General features: G+C 35.3%; 3 protein-coding genes across 5 annotated transcripts; 2 read left to right on the forward strand and 1 right to left on the reverse strand.

The window, feature by feature from the left end:
• Nucleotides 1–2165: 2165 nt before the first annotated feature.
• On the forward strand, nt 2166–4045 carry LOC17894981 (dnaJ homolog subfamily B member 6). Its single transcript, XM_006302871.2, has 5 exons — nt 2166–2441; nt 2529–2616; nt 2723–2793; nt 2884–2940; nt 3752–4045. Exons 1-5 carry the CDS (start codon nt 2322–2324, stop codon nt 3899–3901), a joined length of 486 nt encoding a protein of 161 aa, XP_006302933.1. The 5' UTR covers nt 2166–2321; the 3' UTR covers nt 3902–4045.
• Nucleotides 4046–5264: 1219 nt separating this feature from the next.
• Nucleotides 5265–9448, forward strand: LOC17894767 (pentatricopeptide repeat-containing protein At1g62590). Of its 2 annotated transcripts, XM_006300815.2 has the most exons (4): nt 5274–5346; nt 5771–7172; nt 7458–7552; nt 8252–9448. In XM_006300815.2, the coding sequence occupies exon 2, from the start codon at nt 5802–5804 to the stop codon at nt 7158–7160; it is 1359 nt and encodes a 452-aa protein (XP_006300877.1). In that variant the 5' UTR covers nt 5274–5346; nt 5771–5801; the 3' UTR covers nt 7161–7172; nt 7458–7552; nt 8252–9448. The 2 variants fall into 2 exon arrangements, with proteins under 2 accessions (XP_006300878.1, XP_006300877.1); XM_006300816.2 differs by having other exon boundaries at nt 5265–7172.
• Nucleotides 9449–9527: 79 nt separating this feature from the next.
• Nucleotides 9528–13630, reverse strand: LOC17896572 (CWF19-like protein 2). 2 transcript variants are annotated; one of them, XM_023788097.1, is made up of 9 exons: nt 13539–13621; nt 12649–12724; nt 12430–12554; nt 12051–12338; nt 11760–11963; nt 11510–11680; nt 11014–11415; nt 10797–10876; nt 9528–10708 (listed from the first exon to the last, which is right to left on the reverse strand). In XM_023788097.1, the coding sequence occupies exons 3-9, from the start codon at nt 12463–12465 to the stop codon at nt 9805–9807; spliced, it is 2085 nt and encodes a 694-aa protein (XP_023643865.1). In that variant the 5' UTR covers nt 12466–12554; nt 12649–12724; nt 13539–13621; the 3' UTR covers nt 9528–9804. The 2 variants fall into 2 exon arrangements, with proteins under 2 accessions (XP_023643865.1, XP_006300807.1); XM_006300745.2 differs by lacking the exon at nt 12649–12724 and having other exon boundaries at nt 13539–13630.
• Between the last annotated feature and the right edge of the window lie 641 nt (nt 13631–14271).

The following is a 14271-nucleotide window of genomic DNA, read 5'->3' on the forward strand; positions in this document are numbered from 1 at the left end:
TAATGTTTTAATCTATAAAAAATTAAATTAAATTTAATATATTAAGTATTATAATTTAAATGAAAGTTCTAAACTAAATTTCTTTTTAAACTCAAATTTATTAAATAATTTTTTGTATAAATTATTTATATTATTTAAGTTTACTTGTTCAGTTTTTTGGTTACCATTTACTGGAACATTTGTTCTATTTTTCCTCAGCATTTATTCCTATTTTTTATGAGAATTCTTTTCCTGTTTGTTCTTTTTTATTTTTGTTCCTTTTCGTTCTTTTTATTCCTAAATGGGTTACCAATCGGAGCCTAAAATACCGGATTTCAAGAATTTTTCTTGATATAGACAAATAAAAAACAAAGAAGCTCATGTCTCACTTCAAAACGCAATCTTTGTAGGAAAAGTATATTAAATTTTCATAAAATCATTCACCAGGTAAATTAAAACTGTTTAAAAAAATATCTTCTTCAAAAATGTTTATTTTAAATATTTAATATTAGCTCCGTTAATTTTTCTACACAGTAAATATTATATTCTAGTAATTGGTGTTGACATGGCAGTCTATATGTTATCAAATATAACGAGTACCTAAACTGAAATGAACCTCACTTGAACAAATTAAGGAAATAATCTACAATCTATCCTAAATAATGAATTTGAAAGGAAAACTATATTCTTAAATTTTTCATAAAGTACATAGTAGAAGACTTACACATTTTTCCTTTGATCAACGAGTGCAAGAAAAGCTATTTTGTCATTTTTGGATATTTCCCAGGAAAATTGAAAAAGAAAATTTTTAGGTGAATCCTGAAATTTAAAACACACAAAAACCGTAGCATAATTAATAAATAAACAACAAAATATACAGTTTAAACGGAGAAACATAATATTATACCTCTAAATTAAACGTTAACAAGGTTCATGTATTAAGAAAAGAATATATACCTCTAGATGTTCACAAGGTTCTACTCCTATCTACCATCTGATTTTAACTATATTGTGAAAAAATAAAAAACAAATCAAAATTGAATACATACTAATAAACAAACCATAAAGTCGATGTATTGTTGTATCTAAGTTAAACCCATAAATTAATAGTGGAATGGAGAAGAAGTCAAGAGGTTAAAATATATGAAGAATATAAAACATTTGTTTAACTTCTAACTTATTACCTTATAAGTAGTATATAACACTACCAAAGTTGTATTTTCACGAGTATTTACAAAAATTATCTAAATAATGATTCCGGCGAAAAAATTGAGGAAACAAAAACAAAAAAAAATCCACACAAACACACGATCGAGCTGCTATATAAATAGTAGTGATGAAGATTTATAGAACTTGAAGATCTGAATATTCATTTTTACGTACTAGACTACTAAACACACATTATAAAAATACAAAATGAACGAGAGAACATATCTTATAAATTTTCTTTTTCAATAAGAATCTATATACTTTATGAAAATAAGTGAAGCTTCTGTGCAAAATATGCAATTCTTTGTCACTTCAAAAATATGTGAAATTCAATTGTCATCAGAAATTGGTGTTGATCAATATCAGGAATTATGTCTAACAACACCCACTTCTAATATGTTTTTCGAATTCATTTTTTAGTCATACTTTTCCAATACTCCAAATCTCCAAATAAGTCCAAAACATACTTAAACATCTAAAAAATAACATCAAAATCAGAAAATTGTACTTTTATTCTTTCTCACTTGGTTTACAACAATTGTTGGATATGTTGTGATGAGGTATGAATCGGATTGGTGTGACACTATGTCTTCTAAATACATAGTCAAGACTTGAAGTGCACACAAAAAAGAGTTCTTTGTATGGGATACTATTTGCATGTCCCAAAGTTTTTCTAGGGAAACCACCTCTGTTTGTGTTTTTTTTTTTTTTGAGAATTTATCCTTTTAATTTTGTCTGTTAATATAACTTACATTTATTAGACTTTTACAACAAAATATAACCGTCCAAATTCTCCTATCTCTAGAACTAAAAAGTCAATCTAATAATATTGGGCCTTCTATGGGCCTTAAAAACACATTCACACCCAACTAACAATTAAAAACCAAACAAGCACGTGACATGTAAATAAATCACAAAAATATCTTAAACTATAAAAAATATCAAACCCTCTCTCGAAGTTTCCTCCTCTTCAACTCCCATCTCTCTCTCCTACAAAGATATTTTTTTAGTTTCTGTAGTTTCATTCTCTTCTCTTCTCCATCCACAAAAAAAAACTCAAAACTCTCAGATAAATTCCCAAATTCCGATGCTTTAACCGTGACGAAGACGGAAGAGGAGCTTGATTTTCAAATATGGCATGTGAAGGCGGAGGAGGAGGATCAAACAACAGATCAAGCTACTACAACGTACTTGGGATTCGTAAAGACTCCTCTGTTTCCGATATACGTACTGCTTACCGTAAGCTAGCCATGGTATATACGAATCTACGAATTTGTAATTTTGGGTTTTGTAAAAAATTTGCAATTTTCATTGACATTTTTAAAAAAATTGGATTGAAGAAATGGCATCCGGATAGATACGTTCGGAATCCTGGAGTCGCCGGAGAAGCTAAACGACGGTTTCAACAAATTCAAGAAGCCTATTCTGGTAATTTCATTGTTTTTGCTTTCAAAAAAATATCTTGTTTAACGGACGTTAGTTTTTGTCGTTAACGTCCGTCTCAAGTAACAGTTTTTTTTTTTGTGAGTTTTAGTTTTGAACGATGAGAGTAAGAGATCAATGTACGATGCTGGCTTATACGATCCTCGTGAAGATGATGACGATGTATGTGTATAGATCTCTTTAGCTCTGTTTTTTGATTTTTGGTTTAAGAAATTTTGAAAACGACGTCGTTTTGTTGTTGTTGTGGTTCAGGACTTTTGCGATTTTATGCAAGAGATGATCTCAATGATGAACAATGTCAAACATGAGGTATGTTCCGGTTCAATTTCCGGTTTTAAATTCCCGGTTTATGATAGTTTTGTTGATCACATTAGTGTATTACCACCCGGTTTAGGATAGTTTCGTTGATCGGTAGTGTATGAGTATGACCACCCGGTTTAGGATAGTTTCGTTGATCGTTAGTGTATGACCACCCGGTTTAACAACTCTGATTATTGGTTTAGACACAAAATGTATGATTTGGGTTCGGTTAGATGTCCAAGAACCGGTTAGATTCTTTGGTAAATTCAATTTTGGTGTTCGAGAATAGTTGAAGAAAGTGCTGGTCAACAATACCAACCTTAGGTTTTGAAATTTTGAAGATTAATGTGTAAACCAAGATGAACCAGGAAATTAAGTTAAACCCAGGAAATAGACTTTCGTTATGTACATTTGTGGATTTAGCTTAGAAATTTTAATTTTAACGAACCGGTTTGGTTCGGGTTTGATCAATGAGTAGGGAGAGAGCTGAGAGGACTTGCAACGGATGCATTTACCACCCGGTTCGAGATACTTTCGTTGATAATTAGTGTATTACCATCCGGTTTAACAACTCTGATTATTGGTTTAGATGCAAAAATGAATTATATGGGTTTGGTTAAATGTCAAAGACCGGTTAGATTCTTTGATAGATTCAAGACCGGTTATATCTTATTAGAGACAGTCTCTGTTTCACTAATTTGGTAAAGGAAGTACAATGTGTAAACCAAGATGAACCAAAAAATTAAGTTAAACCGGTTTAGATATTTAGAGATTTAGATTTAACGAACCGGTTTGGTTCGGTTTTGATGATGAGGTGTAGGGAGAGAGCTTAGAGGACTTGCAACGGATGTTCACAGATATGGTTGGTGGAGGAGATGGCGTGAGCTTTGAGTGTAACAATAGCAATCCAAAGGCTAACAAAAGACCACGTGTCAATGTCTCGAGGAGTACTAGTGCTGCGATGCGTTAACGCTTTACTTCTTTCTTCTTCTTCTGTGTTTTGTATCATTGTATGTGTGTCGTGTTGTATCAAAATTTTCAAATTCCATTTTCAATTGTCTAGAAGACTCAAAATGCTATAAAATAAAATATCTCAAGAACTAGTTTAGAATCTTTTCAAGTTCTTTTTTGACGTGTGTTTAGTGAAGTTGCTTTTGCAGTTTTGCTTCCCACCACATGCACCAATCAGACAATCACAATGTATCAATCTTGATTTGGTTTGGATCACATTAAATATTCCCAAAACATTGATGGTTGATTTGGTTATTATCTCATTAAAAGATTCCTAATTTTTTTTTATTGAAGATAATGTTATAATTTATGTTACTTGGCATGCAATTTCGGATCGGGTCAGATAGTTTGCAATTTGAAAAATGTTACTAAAAATAAACGAATTAAAATTAGCGGTTTGGTATTGTGAATGCAAGAAACTACCGATTTATATTATTTCGAACAAAAATTGAATTTGGAGACAAGGGTTAGACTCTCCGGCTAGGTAATCAAGAATGTCGAGATCAATACCAGAAATGAATTTATTATTACAGAAAATGTGTTGTGTTACAAATGATTGAATTATATCAAAGCTAATCGATCTATGCCTATTTATATGCTCCATCTTCTCTAACTTTGTTCCGATCTCTCTTCCCACGATCTCGTTATCTTCACAACTATTTCCTCGATTTCCTCTAATTTTCGCTGACATGCCAGAACAATCCCGCACAACTCGTATCGATACAAACTATTTCGCCCAACTAGATGGGTCACGATCCTGGGCTTTCTCCTGATAACGCCTGAGTCCAACATGTATGGATATCAGTTTTTTAGGTTTTTTCTTTGTTTATTACCGAAATTATCTAAATATTTTAGTTTTTTTTTAATTATTCTGGTTCATTTTAGTTAAATCAGATAGATTATTTCAGTTAACTTAAGGTAATATGGATAATTTAGTTAAATTTGGCTATATGGGTTCAATTAGTTCAGTTGATTTTAAGTAATATAGATAATTCGGTTAAATTTGAATAACCGTTCGGGTAGGACAAGCAAAACCGACCAAACCAATAAACCGATTGCATAGTATAATTCCTTATGGGTTCTTTTCTCTTAACGGAAAACCATAATTCTCGGTTTAGTTTGGTTCAATTTTTCGGTTCGGGTACTGATCATACGACTACTTGTTTAGTTCGTGTGGGAAGATCTGACTGGACAAACCAACACGAGATTGTCAAAAATAATCCAACGGTAACTTAAGATTAAACCGGATTGAACCAATATTAAATCCCGGTACGAAATCTCCTCTCTCTCTCTCGCAACGTAATCAGAAATCGAGAAGAAACCTAATTCGGCTGAAGATGAGGAGATCGTTGGCGATTACATCGGCGGCGAAGAGATTTGTTCACCGGAGCTTTCTTGAGAAAGGTAAACCTGAAAATGCCTCTCCGTCGTTCTTTTTTCGCTGGCATCGAGCTTTTTCTAGCGTCAGTAATGGTTACAGAGAGAAATTGAGAAATGGGCTTCGTGAAATTAAGTTAGATGAAGCTATGAGTCTCTTCAGTGAGATGATACAGTCTCGTCCACGTCCTTCAATTGTTGATTTCACTAAATTGTTGAATGCTATAGCTAAGATGAAGAAGTATGATGTTGTGATATCTCTCTTCCAACAGATGGAAAAGTTGGGGATTTCACATGATCTCTATAGTTTTAGTGTTTTGATGAACTGTTTTTGCCAAAGTTCTCAACTATCTCTTGGTTTAGCTGTACTTGGGAAGATGATGAAACGTGGTTATGAGCCTTGCATTGTCACGCTTAACCCACTTGTTAATGGTTTATGCCGTGGGAATAGGGTTTCGGATGCAGTTGCTTTGGTTGATCAAATGGTTGAAATGGGATATGAAGTTGATGCATGGGCTTTTAACACTCTAATCCATGGACTTTTTCGCGATAACAAAGTGTCGGAAGCTGTGGGTTTAGTTGAGAGAATGGTTGCAAAGGGATGTCAACCAAATGTGGTTACGTATAGTGTGGTTGTTAATGGAGTATGCAAGAGAGGTGATATTGATTTGGCTTTAAATCTGGTTAAGAAGATGGAAGTTGCGAAGATAGAAGCGAATGTTGTTATCTACAACACAGTCATTGATGGTCTTTGCAAATACAGACAAGTGGATGATGCTGTTGAGCTATTCAATAAAATGGAGAACAAAGGAGTCAAACCTGATGTTATTACCTATAACTCCCTCATAAGTTGCCTTTGTAATTACGGAAGATGGAATTATGCCTCTCGACTCCTAAGTGATATGATCGAGAAGAAGATCAACCCTGATGTTGTCACTTTCAATGCATTGATCGATGCATTTTCGAAAGAGGGGAAGCTTTTAGAGGCTGAAAAATTGTACGAGGAGATGATTCAAAGGTCAATAGATCCTAATAATGTCACATACAATTCGTTAATCAATGGGTTTTGTATACACGATCGTCTAGATAAGGCCAATCAAATGTTTGAGTTCATGGTTAGTAAGGACTGTCTCCCAGATGTAGTGACTTATAATACGCTTATAAAGGGATTTTGCAAGGGTAATAGGGTAGAGGATGGTATGGAACTCTTCTCTGAGATGTCTGAAAGAGGATTGAATGGTGACACTCTAACTTATAACACTCTTATGCAAGGGTTTTTTCAAGCTAGAGATTGTGATAATGCCCAAAAAGTATACCAAAAAATGGAATCTGATGGTGTGCCTCCCAATAGTATGACGTACAACCTTTTGTTAGATGGACTATGTAAGAACGGGAAGCTCGAGAAAGCATTGGTGGTATTCCTGGACCTGCAAAAGAGTAAAACAAAACTTGATATTTTGTCATATACTATTATGATTGATGGTATGTGCAAAGCGGGGAAGGTGGAAGATGGGTGGAATTTGTTTTGTAACCTGAGCTTTGTGAAGCCTGATGTTAAAACCTACACTACTATGATCTCAGGATTTTGTGGAAAAGGCTTAATGCAAGAAGCAAATGCCTTGTTCAAAAAAATGAAAGAAGACGGGATTCTCCCAAATGATTGTACGTATAATATGCTGATCAGGGCACAACTTAGAGGTGGTGACAAAGCTACATCAGCAGAACTCATCAAAGAAATGAGGAGTCACAGATTTGTTGGAGATGCTTCAACATTTAAATTGGTCACTGATATGTTGTATGATGGGAGATTGGACAAAAGCTTTCTAGACATGCTTTCTTAACCCATCCTTGAGGTGAATAACCCTTTTATGTTACTTAACTTCACGATGCAGTCTTCACATATTCATGAATGTGTTTTTAGTTCATAGGAAATCAAATGATGGTAACATTTTGTTTATTATTGTTATAAAACTTATTACCTCCTAAATTTCTATGTTGACGGATCTCAATTTGAAGAAAAGTATTTTACTTGATGAATTGCAGAATGACACTCCTGTAAATATATTTATTTGACATGTTTACGCTGAGGATTTAGTATCACGAGACCAAAGCTTCTTAAAATCTTCATGACATTGCAGGATGTGGAGGAGCTCATGAAATTGGACTGTACATGATATACCATTCTCATTCTCCTAAAGATAATGTGGAAAGCTCAAACCAAAGCCCAGCAAAGGTCAGTAGCAAACCTGACCAGTTGCTTTAAACTATATGAGTGCATTGTTCAAGTTTTATTTTTTGGATTCTTAATTATCTCCAAATTCCATTGGCGTTACGTGATAAAATAGTGTAAGGATATTTAGTTCTTTGATTTAGAATGTTTGCTATTTATTTTTGTTGAAAGTATGGATTTGTCTGTTGACAATTCAACGTCATTTGCTGAGATGATGCGGAAAAAAATGTTTTTGAGGATCTTATGAAAGCTCTGATGAAAACGTGGTGTGTGTTAGATACTTAGATTAGTGTGCAGGATGAGATGAAATGTTTTCTTTTTGGTACTGGTTCTTGATCCCGTTTGGTTCAGACAAATCAAATTGGTTCATATTGTTTTTGCCTTAATAAAACCAAACTGTACCAGAAAACACAGAGTGAACTGATGGGTTATTGAAATTAGTACATTCAGAGAACTTACTGTTTTCTGTCTGAATCTTTCTTATTTGCCGTGTCCTCTTCATTTACTCTTTGTGTGTATGCCATGTCATTCTTAGTTAAAAAAGTATCTGATTTCTAGTATTTTGCAACTCGTGGGATTCCACTGAAGAGTCAGCCATATCTCTCCACAATCTTGCTTTTCCTCTATTGAATCGTGGAATTGCGTTTTTATCTTCGGTTTATAATCTTTAAGTTTTTCTTTTGATATTTCTTCTTCTTGCAGTGATGTTCATATGGCGAAATAACATTATACTTCCAGCAAAATTTGTGATCTTTGTGGTCTATATGGTTTTGAGAGAGATTACACTTGGACTGCACTTCCAACACAATTTCAGGATTCTCAAGTATTTTGGTCAAAGTTTATGACTCCAAAACATCCACTTATACATATGTCAGACATCTAGTTCGCAGGTATGTAATTTGTGCCATTGGGGACACATTTCTCTGTAAGATGGAACGAGGAAAGATGACACTTTTTGAGCTTATAGTATTATCATATGCGATCTGATATCCAGTTCTCATGTATGTAATTTGAAGATGGTAGATCGCATAAGGTAATAATATAAGCTTAGAAAGTCTCATCTTTCCTGGTTCCATCTTACACAGAAATGTGTTCCCAATGGCGCGAATTACATACTTGAGAACTGGATGTCTGACATCTGTCTGAGTAAATGTCTTGGAGTCATAAACCTTGTTGACAAAGTAAGACCCGAATGCTTGAGAACCCTGAAACTGTGCTGGAAGTGCAGTTCTAGTGTAATCTCTCTCAAAGCCATAAATACCACAAAGGTCACGTAGAGACAACCCATATCTGATTCCTCGAATAACGAAGGTGAGAGTACTTTTCTGTGCGTTCTTGACAACCTCGTTTGTGTAGCGAATACGCGATGTAGCAAGGAACTGGTGAACCAAATTGGGATAGAGCATAATATTTGGTGCAAATAGCTCCAAAACCAATTTTTTGCAGAAGTCGAAGAAGCTCGCAGAATGTGGAATGTGTAATTTTCTTGTCTTATTGTTAGACTAGTGTGAAATGTGTAATTTGAGCTAAGCCTTGGAAATCTTAATGCCATAATGCCTTTCAAATCCTCCTAGCCATTATTGCCTGAGTAGCGGTTTGGTTTGCTCACCCAATTGGGTTTATATTGTTTTCTTTTCACCGTTTGCTAAAGCAACACCTTAGAGGACTTGCAATGAATGTTCACGGTTATGGTTGGTGAAGATAACATGAGGGCTTTTGGTTGTACCAACAATCCAAAGGGCAAGCAAAAGAGCATGTGTCAATGTCTCGAGGAGTAGTGCTGTGATGCGTTAACGTATACACTTCTTTTGTGTTGTGTCTTGTTGTATCAAAATTTTGTTCCATTTTCAATTGTTTAGAGTCTAGAACCAATGCTATAAAATAAATTATTTGTGATAAGCAACATCATATAGCACATTGCACAAGCTAACACAAAATGATTGATTCGAAAAAAAAACCAAACCCGAGTTATGTACTCTGAGAATTTTTCTTTATTTACTGTCAGTTAATTTGTTAATAATGGAGAATAATTCTTTTGTCTTTTCAACTCGAATCTATCCAACCCGGACACTATCGATACCATCCTGATCTCGACACATATAGATACACAGTTTAAGACAACAATGTTCAAAAAAATTATCCTTTACTTTTGCAATGTGTCCATAGGACTTAGGGAGGAGGTTTAAGGCAGTGTCACTCAAGAAAAGCCTCCGTTGAAAAGAACTGATATTACCCAGCAAGTCACAGATGTTCTTCTAATCAAGCTGTTTAGTCCAATCAAAGTGTTCCCATTCGCGTGCAAAGCTCACAACCGCCTTCTTCTGGCTCTCCACGGACTCCTGCCTTCTTCGTCTGTACATATCTTCTTCCGGTAGCTCGAGCATTCCTCTTATTACATTCAGTCCAAGATTGGTATTGAATTGTTGTTCATCATCAATCACGTGAACAAACCCTTTGTCTAGACCAAACTCAACGTGGAAGTAAGGGAAGTTCTTGGGTATAGAATTCCTCAGACCTTTCACGCTAGTGTCTATGAGCTTCTTTGCATTGTGCTGACTCCACTCACTCTCTGCTTCATCTATTGCCTTCTTGAAGTAAAGAGGACCTTCCTCTGCTATCTCCTGAGGAATTGGGATACACTCGATCAAACAGTGGCGACGTTGCTGAGACAAACCAATAACTGTCTCCAGAAACACTGCTTCTTTTCCTTCTTTCGCATACATCATTATAAGACACTTCTTGAAATTACGAATCTCATCCCAAACATTGTCGTCAACACTTCTGCTGGCTGCCTCGTGCTGCATTGGTAGGATACAGCAATGGCCTGGGACTAGGGGCTGATGTTGTGGTAACATCAGATAGGTGAAGTTTGCAATGGACACAACTAAGTGTTTAGGCCGTTTAGGGTTCTCAAAACAGAAGAGACAGCGTTCTTGCTGAGTCATAATACGTTTCACACGGTTGTCCTTTTCAGGAATGTTACTGGACGATTCCCGCTTCCGGGACTTTTTGCTTGGAGCTTCTCCATAGTCATACTCATCATCAGCAGCTTTATTAGATGTTTTGTACTGTTTGTTCTGCATTATGCTCTTCGCTAGATGCATATCCGTATTATCATCTTCCTTCTTCCTTCTACCCGACATATCTTTGTCAGGATACCTAATGAAAAAAAGAGGAATCTTAAAGTCAGAATGTTATCACATAAAAACGAAAGCCCTAAACAGCTCAAAAATACAAGTAAACTTACCTCACTGCAGTTCTGATGGAGTGGTCTTTGGATGAATCGTCTCCAACAGCTTGCTTTGCTTTTAGCCTCTCTGCTTCTTCCTGTGAATATCAAGAGAATTCATTTCAGAAGTAAGCACGAAAAATGGCTAAACTAATCATACGTAGGCAATAAGTTGGAAAAAGGACTCAGGCACAAGGCAAGTGAATGATGTGGAATAACAAAGTTATTGTCTCACCATAAGTTTTTGGGCTTCTTCATGTTTCCCTTTCATACGGAGCTGGAAGGCTTTAGCAGCCAGTTTATTCACACTTAAAGTTTCCATACTGGGAAGAGTCACTTCGCCATCCTTATCGGTCTCTGGCGGTAATGCTTCCTGCTCCACATCACTTATGTGATCTCCATGAGTCTCTACAGGAGGCACTGATACATTCTTCTGCTTAGAAAGCATTTCCTTCATGAAATTTCCATCATTGGAAAACCTATTCAAGTGAGCTGCAGCTTCAGATATCAGCCTAGAGTCTTCATTTCTATGAGTTTGGCTCTTTCTCTTTCCCCAAGATAATGAAGGGTCAGTCTTGGGGGCTCTCAGTACACGATGGTGGATCGAGTCACCTTTCAAATACTCCCGATCATTACCCTTCAAATAAAACACGTCGGAATCTTAGCTGTCACACTCTCACTGAAACAGTACTAACCTTAAAAATAAAAACTAACTTAAGCGGTTCAAGTACCTTCTCAGAAATTCTTTCTGGTTTTTTTTCCGTATCCTTCTTCTCATTCTTCTCATTTTCTCCTCTTCTTCTATTATTGATGGCATTCAAATGGGCACGAGATGGAGCTGCTCTTTGAGATGCCACAGACTCAACAAGGTTACCCAGAGAACCCCATCGTTCTCCAGCAACCTGCATAACCGTCAAATGATAAGGCAATACTCAATGGCCAAAGAGACTATATTAAATCGTAAACATATACACAATTTACCTCCTCAAGCCTTTGCCCTTCTCTCGCCGCCTGTTCTTTTGCACGCTTGAGTGCTTTGATTCTCCAACTCGCACCCCCATCTCCAACAACCGAAGATGGTAAAAGCTGGTCTTTACCATGTTTTTTCTCAGATTCTTCCTCTGGATAACCGGTTCCATTGTCTTTTAAGTAAGGATTTAGTTCCCTTGGGTTTACTTTAGTTACCTGGTCGAGAAAATAAAAGGCATTAACTTAATTATCTAATCTGGAGTGGACTAGTTAGAACGAAACTCCAAATCAAAATTCCCTTACCTCAGGTGCACTTTCCTCGAATTTTTCCTCTACATCTGGAGTAGGGTTTGGATCAGCCTTTCGGGTTGGCGGCAGCATCCAATCAAGACCTATTTTCTTCCTAACAATATCTCCTTCGAGCGAGTCGTTGTCAACAGTCCCACCATCTTCATCCTTGACAATCTTCTTCCCGTCTCTCTTACTTCCTTCTCCCCTACGCTCTTTTCTGTCCACATCCTTGTTCCTTCTTCTCCTATCTTTCCCGCTTCTAGATTTCTCTCTTTCACCCTCCGAACTATCATCATGCACCTAAAAGCAAAGAAAAATAACATCAAACTTCAAGCCAGACATAACACAAACAGGAACAAAAATCAGGATAAAATGAAACTAGTTGATTTACTTCATCACGAGGTATGATCTTTATGCCAGAAAACATATTAACAATATGCGTCGAAGATCCCAGTCACTTCCTCTGTGAAAGAATAATCAACAGACTTCAAAGGCAGAGCAAAGCAAACTTCGAACCTACAAAAATAAGAAAGCATAACAAACAAAAATTTAGGTCATGCCATAGCCAGAATATTGCAAATAGAACAAGAGATCAACAAAATCAGCATACCCCTAGCTTGAAATACACAAAAGCAAGATGCAAGAGAATCTGGCTACGAAAAGGTACAGAAGGCACTTAATTCGACCTGGCAAAAACCACAGCTACAAAACTTCAATTCGACAATTCTCTAAGCCAAAGCTTACTTATACTCTACAAACACATCCCTAAAGTTTTGATATTTACAATCCTCTGAAAATTTATTGCAAACAGAACAAGATACGGATATCAACAAAATCAGCATACCCCTAGCTTGTGATACACAATGGTAAGATGGTTACGGAAAAGTAAACAAGGCACATAATTCGACCTAGCAAAATCCTCAGCCACAAAATTTCAATCCTACAATCCTCTAAGCCAAAGCTTGCTTATACTCTACAAACACGTCCCTAAAGTTTCGATATTTACAATCCTCTGAATAGTTTTTTCAAACAGAACAAGATCTGAAGATCAACAAAATCAGCATACCCCTAGCTTGTGATACACAATGGTAAGATGGCTACGGAAAAGTACACAAAGCAAAAAACCTCAGCCACAAAACCTTCAATTCAACAATCCTCTAAGCCAAAGCTTGCCTATACTCTACAAACACATCCCTAAAGTTTTGATATTTACAATCCTCTGATCAATAAGATTTAAACTTGGAAACATATGAGATAGATAGATAAGCTTAAAGCTCGAAGTAACGAGATTGAAACCAAATTTGATCCTTTAGCTTCTAAACCCTACTGATTGAGAGATCTTAAGCGAACCCATGAACCAAATTCAATCGAAACGCAACACGACGACCAGTAAAATGTACTTCGATTAGAACCAAATTGATTCAGAGAGCAATTCTAACCAAAGATATAACCTTTATCTTAGTTAACGAAGAATGAAGAACTAATTCTCAGGAAACTTACCGGATTAAAGAAGACGACAGCTACGCCGGCGAGGGAGGGTCTCTGATCGGAACAAGGAAACGATTTGCTCTGGTCGATGATTTAGGGCTCCATAGAAATAAAAATTCAGAGATAACTACGAACCGGGAACTGAGATTATATAACCGGTTCATCGCTTCTAAGTATTGATAAACCGGACAAAATTTTCGGTAAAAAGTTTCAACCGAGCTTGAATTTATTTATTTTTAATCTGAACCAAAAGTTTTAGAAGGAAATTTCAAAAAAAATTCAATTTACTTTTGTTTCAAAATGTCTATTTCTAAAATTTTACAATTTTTTTTTAAGTTTGAAGTTTTATAAATATATGTGTAATTTTATAAAACAATACACAAATTATATTTTTATATGTGTAAAATTTTTTAAAATACAAATATAAATGATTTATAAATATTTTATAATTACTTTAGAAATACCTATTAAAATTTAGTTTTTTTGCAAAAATATTTTTTATCCTACAATTTAGCTCTATCAAAAAATTATGTTATATTTGTAAAATATAATCTTGTAATATACTTCATAACATGTTATAAAAATAGCTAAAATATTTTTTTAAGTTTTCAATTTTTAAATATGTATCACATTCATTTTGGTAATTTTATAGGATGTTAAAATATAAAAATTAAGGTCACTAATCTTAAATACATAAAACATTTGAGGTCACTAACCTTATCTATAATACTTTTTAATTTATAGT

This window comes from Capsella rubella, unplaced genomic scaffold, assembly GCF_000375325.1.
Source record: "Capsella rubella cultivar Monte Gargano unplaced genomic scaffold, Caprub1_0 scaffold_2, whole genome shotgun sequence".
Taxonomy (NCBI): Eukaryota; Viridiplantae; Streptophyta; class Magnoliopsida; order Brassicales; family Brassicaceae; genus Capsella; species Capsella rubella.